General features: G+C 38.6%; 1 protein-coding gene across 1 annotated transcript in view; it reads left to right on the forward strand.

The window, feature by feature from the left end:
* bace1 (beta-secretase 1) overlaps positions 1-5,722 on the forward strand; it is a 15,986-nt gene extending 10,264 nt beyond the window's left edge. The window contains exons 4-9 of the mRNA XM_015060843.1: positions 1,607-1,744; positions 1,822-1,956; positions 2,046-2,147; positions 2,312-2,461; positions 3,620-3,791; positions 4,296-5,722. Of these exons, the coding sequence (XP_014916329.1) occupies positions 1,607-1,744; positions 1,822-1,956; positions 2,046-2,147; positions 2,312-2,461; positions 3,620-3,791; positions 4,296-4,534 (936 nt within the window). The 3' untranslated portion in view covers positions 4,535-5,722. The remainder of the gene's footprint in view (positions 1-1,606; positions 1,745-1,821; positions 1,957-2,045; positions 2,148-2,311; positions 2,462-3,619; positions 3,792-4,295) is intronic.
* The last annotated feature ends 484 nt before the right edge of the window (positions 5,723-6,206 follow it).

A 6,206-nucleotide genomic window follows, 5' to 3' on the forward strand; every position in this document is an offset into this window, starting at 1 on the left:
AACTCAAGACAGCCATAACATTATGATTTTTTACAAGTGTATGTACACTTTTGACCACAACTGTAAATGGCTGTTTTATATCAAAAAGATGAATTACTTTCCCTCAGAGGTAAGAGTGTGGTGACTGCTGTATGAGTGCATGTCAGCATGGACCCAGCTCAAGCATTTCTCAATCACATGCAGACCTGATAATGGAGAATGTTGGCCTCTTCTCACTTTTAATTTGCCTTCAGTGGCCTCTTCTTTGCTTTAAATATAACACTAGAAAGTAAAAGCACAACATCAATACTAATCTAATAAGAGTTTGCAGGGTTTGCAGAGGAGTGAACCTATTGTTTAATGCATCCTTTTTGCAAGTATATGTAAGTGTAGCAGAAATCACAGCACAGATGTTGTTTTTAATTTACTCTTTTTTTTTGTCAGCTAATATACTTAAAGACTTCATTAAAGAGGAACGCCAGCCTTGCAAATCTTCAAATTTGGCCACAGCTACAAATGTTGTCCTAATGAGTCACTATTAAATTGGACGTTCAGACCCATTTAGCTTTCTGATGACTAAAGCAGGAAAATATGTAAATGAAAGAAGCTTCTTTGGGAATTGGTCCATAATGAACTACAGTTCTTGTGAGCAAAGACAGAGAGAGATTAATTAAGCAGTCTGCAACTTAAAAAAAAAAAAAGCTCATGCTGTAAATCCTGTATGATGATATTAGCTGTGTACTAATTGATGAATATTCTCACAACTTAAATATTTTTAAACTTGCAGAAAAAAAAATGAATGGACAAATTTTAATTTATGTTAGAGCTCTGAACTTGGTTCATTAAGTTCAGGCTGGAAACTATAACTATAGCATCCTCTGTTTTATAACAAAACAGAGGATGCAAAGATTTGTATCTTCAATCAGAGGCCTCTTCTGCCCCACTGTAATACAGACTGCTACAGGAGGTTCCTCCTGCCATCAGCCCCTACACCAACTCTTTGGAGAAAAGTAGTTTTGAATCTTAATTTAATTGATTTAGTTTAATCCCAGCACTCTCCCAATTCTGTTTAACGTGCTACCAAGGTGTTTATATTCCCAAATTCAAATATGGTGTCATTAACTAGCATTGATAAATCTGACTTTAATAACAGCAACCACGGTGTGACGAGTAGGCATGCTCAGAGGAAGAAATTGTACTCTCACTAGATTGATTCAATCCAACTGCAAATTACTAATCAGGTCCTGAAGCCAACAAATCTTTTTTGTGCACAGATACATTTCTGCATTTTGGGATTATAATCTGAGGTTTTCGTATTGGAGAAATCTATGCATTTCAACAGTAAAAATACAAGTGTGAAACATGGTGGTGGAAGTATCATAGTATGTAATCCTTGTATTTGATCAAGGATTACACACTATTGTCGATGAATCAGTAAATGAAAGATTAAACAAGTCCATTAAAAAAAAGAATGAAAAAAAAAGCCTTTTTCCGTTTTATTCATAAACTGGGAAGCTGGTCTGATAACTTTTCAGCTGGGGAGTCAAGAGGAGCAAAACGAAGAGCTAAATGTTTTTGTCCATCAGTCAGCTTTTCCAACAGCAGCACTTCTCTCTCTGTCTTCCAGCCGGACGAGACGCTGGAGCCTTTCTTCGACTCTTTGGTTCGTCAGACCTCTGTCCCCAACTTCTTCTCCCTCCAGCTGTGCGGCGCAGGCTTCACCCAGAACCAGTCGCTGGGCAGCTCCACTGTTGGCGGCAGCATGGTGACCCACACACAAACCATGATGTTTTGTTTTTGTTAAGCGCTGGGTTCATTTAGTTTTTCCTGCGTTTTCTTTAGATCATCGGTGGAGTGGACTCGTCGCTGTACGTCGGAGAGCTTTGGTACACTCCCATCCGCAGGGAGTGGTACTACGAGGTCATTATTGTTCGGATTGAGGTGAACGGACAGGATCTTAACATGGACTGTAAAGAGGTACAGTTTTATCAGGGATAAATCATTTTAAAAGATCATTTTTCTTCTTAAAAGTTAGGTAACAAACATGCAACATGTGTGCTCTGCAGTACAATTATGACAAGAGCATCGTGGACAGTGGAACCACCAACCTTCGACTTCCGAGGAAAGTCTTCCAGGCTGCAGTGAAGGCTATTGAAGCCGCCTCTTCTGTGAGTCCTTTGCATGTGACTCATATGGTTGCACTTGATTTTCCTTTTATTATAGTTTGACTGAAATCTCTTTATAAAAAAAATTAAAATGAACCAAAATAGCTCAAATTCCTTTTTTTATTTATTTTTTTTAAACTGGACAACAAATAAATGTCTTTGTGCAGACGGAGCAGTTTCCCTCTGGGTTCTGGCTCGGGGAGCAGCTGGTTTGCTGGCAGGCTGGAACTACACCCTGGCACATCTTCCCAGTGATCTCCCTCTACCTGATGAGTGAAAACCGCAACCAGTCCTTCAGGATCTCCATCCTGCCCCAGGTTCTGGATGTGAATTTATTTATTCACGCAGAACAGAAACGGACCGACCGTGTGTTGCTATCGATCTTACATGAAGATCAGCCCTGAGTAAATGATTTCAAACTACCCAAGTTTGGCTCCTGGATTTAAGATTCATTGAAAACGTTTAAAGCAGAAACTTTATTCACATTAAGACTCTGAACACTTGAAGGTTTTCATTTATGTAATCCTTTTAAATGAAAGCTTTTCGAAAAGCGCTGTTTGTGCTATCAGAAGCAGTTGAAAGTCATTAAAACGTTTCAAAGTGGCTCTGTGGCCTCAGTTGTCAAACCTGTGGGTGGTTTGTGACCTTCGTGCTACAGCGTGACGCGTCGTCACGTTTCTATTGCAACTTCTGCTTCAGGTAAAATCCACACTGAGAACAAATATACAAATAAACACATCAACTGATTGTGTGGGAGTTTAAAGAACAGGATCACAGTAATGTGCAGAAGTCATTTCCCTCTAGTGGACAGTTATGCTATTACATCTTTTTGTTTTTCCTCCTCTGCTGCTTGTTCATCATAGTTTTAAATCTGAAAATTGTGTCTGAAATTGAAGGGCAAATAGAAAATAGGAAGCAGTTTTTTTTTAAGAATGACTAATCATCCTTAAAAAATTGAGAAAAATTGATTTCTAGGATTTAGAATTCTAAGGATTTCTAAATTCTTAGAAACTAATTTCTAAGAATTTAGTCATTACTTAGAAATGACTAAGTCCTTTAATCTAAAATTAAATCCTGGTTAATTTTAGTTACGTCATGATTTAACAGGAGAGCAGCTGCTGTTTCACATCAGGTTAAGTTGCTTCAGGAAGTATTTTTTCCTCTTAATAAATTAAATTATAGTGTAAAAACAGATATTTTTATTAACTCAGGTTATAGTTATCTGATGCTACAGTTTGTGTGATAATAAACAAAAAAGTGGGTCTGAAAAGCAAAAATAGAAGAATGGGGCACTAAGTTTTTAACAACTGTTGTTAAAAACAGCATACCTAAATCCACATATGGCTTTGATGCAACTGATAATGTCTACAGAAACTACAGGTTTTCTTTTTGGAAACTCACCACATATATCTTCATTTGAAGCCACTTTTGAATGTTTTCCTCTTTTTATTTGCCTATTGTTTCTGTCTGTGCAGCAATACCTGAGGCCGGTGGAGGATGTTGCCTCTGCTCAGGAGGACTGCTATAAGTTCGCCGTGTCTCAGTCCAGCACCGGGACAGTGATGGGAGCCGTCATCATGGAGGGCTTCTATGTCGTTTTTGACCGAGAGAAGAAACGCATCGGATTCGCCGTGAGCACCTGCCATGGTGAGGAGGAGAGGACAGAGACAGGATGAAGGAAAGGCTCTTAGAAAGTGTTCATGTCCCTCATTCTGATTCTTGAATTTTATTCATGAATATTATTTTGGTACTCTACAATAGGTCTCAGTGTGTTTTCACTGGGATGCTATGAGATGCTAGCACAAAGTAGTGCATAATAATGAAGCAAACTTTTGTTTGTGGGTATGTTTCTTCCAGCTTTTCATATCTAAACTGAAATATGTGATATTTTTAGATATTCATTTACAAAAAAAAAACATGCATTATTTTTTTTAGAATGCTTGTTTTTTTAGATTGAGTTGGTTTGTCACATGATATCTCATTGAAACACATTGAAGATTACAGTTGAAAAGTGAAAAAAAAAAACATGAAAATGTTCAACTGCTACACATGCTTTTGAAAAAGCTTTGCAGTTAGGCTTATAAAGCACGAAACTAACAAAATTGAGTTGAACGACTTGAACTCCATATGTTCATGTTCGTCCGTTCTCAGTGCACGACGAGTTCCGCACGGCGTCAGTGGAGGGCCCGTTCCACGGCGTCGACCTGGAAGACTGCGGCTACAACATCCCGCAGACGGACGAGTCCACCCTGATGACCATCGCCTACATCATGGCGGGAATCTGCGCCCTCTTCATGCTGCCTCTGTGTCTCATGGTGTGCCAGTGGCGCTTCGCCCGCTGCCTCCACCCACACGGGGACTTCGCAGACGACATATCGCTCCTAAAATGAAGGGGCGCGGGGCTGAGGTGGCTCCTTTCAAACTGACGGTGCTGTTCACAGAAAGCTTTGAAAAGATTCTTCAGGAATCGCGGAGACACAACAGAGAGAGAACCTTGCTGCCATCGGGTTGTTTGTGAGAATAACAAGAGCCATCTTGAGCTTGAGTCGGACAAGAGAAGGTGCTGCTGTCAGTGTCCACTTTGTCTGTTTAGGCTTCTGTATCTATGCAGATCGGCATGATCTAAGGAACTGGTGGGAAAATGCAAAACAAACATGTAAAAAGAAAAAAAACAACATTGATGGATCAGCTGGTAAAGATAGGTTTCTTACCTCTGCCGAGCTTTGATTGGGTTATTTCATTAAAGAACAAACTGACCCTTTACAAACAAAACCTGGATGTGTATTAAAGATGGGGAATCCTGGTTGCAGCCGGCTTCGCGTTGCCGTGATTTGAATATATGAACAATTGGTCACGTGTGTGCTTCTGTAGCTCTTTTATTTGTGGCTTTTGAGTGGATGGCATTAATTGTTGGAGCCTGCGTATTCGTTTGCTCAGCTGTCCTGCATACAAAGTGTTTATGGAAAGGTTTAAAGAAATAAAGAAGTCATAAAAATTCTGCAGAATAATGCAAATGCCAGTGAAGAGTTCTGGAAAAAGCTAATGACGTACACATAAAGAGGCTATTTAACGAAATATAATGTCAAGCATTTATTGTATGTAATCTGTTTTTGCAGAATATGATCGGAGACAGATCGCACTAAATTTCAGATGTCATTTCTTTTCTTCTACTACTGATTAAAGCCTAAACGTATCTACTGTACATAACATTTGTGCATTCCAGATCGTCTATTTGCACAGACACAGATCACAGAGTGCTTATCCTCGCAAAACTACTGCTGCACCTATTTGATGATTTGCACATGTAAACACACTACATGCTAACAACGAATGAAGAGGGCTTCTATCACAGATACACATACAGCCTAATAATACGTTTTTAACTGGGACCATATCTGCTTTGAAAGGGAAATCAGCCCTAAGTAAGTTATTTACTGGGAAACATGACATATGTCTATAAGGGACAGTTTGTGTTGTCACCATAAAAGCTGTACATAGATTAACTCAGATCTGGATATTTATCTGTCAGGTGCTGGCAGCTTTGTTGAACCAATAAAATACTTATTATAACTGTAAAATGTCTCCTTTTTTTTTTTTTTTTTACATCCTGGTCATATAATCAATCACTTTGAAAAAGTGTTAAAAGAATCCATCCTTTAATTTGACTACATATATTTAAAAAATATTGTTTTTAATAAAGTTACTGGTGTCTCAAATATTCAATTATTGGTACCTACATTGATCATATTAATAATTATAACTAAAGTTTTTTAAATCATTATTTCTACTTCCCCCTTTTTGGTTGATCAAAATACTTTATAATTAATTCATTTTCTATTCCCCCACACAAATTCAGCTGTATGTTCATTATTTACAGAATCGTCTATAACATTGGTTCCCAAACTTTTTCTTCTGCGCCCCCCCAGTGGTTTCCAAACATTTTCTGCCCCCCCATGGATTACAAATGGCTTTCTAGTTGAAAGGACTCGTGTGACGGGGTGGGGGCATCGACTTTTTGGGGGGCAAAATGAATGTACGTAGCTGAAAATAGACACCAACATC

Source organism: Poecilia latipinna, unplaced genomic scaffold (genome assembly GCF_001443285.1).
Source record: "Poecilia latipinna isolate Pla-1442-1.1 unplaced genomic scaffold, P_latipinna-1.0 Scaffold68, whole genome shotgun sequence".
NCBI classification, from domain to species: Eukaryota; Metazoa; Chordata; class Actinopteri; order Cyprinodontiformes; family Poeciliidae; genus Poecilia; species Poecilia latipinna.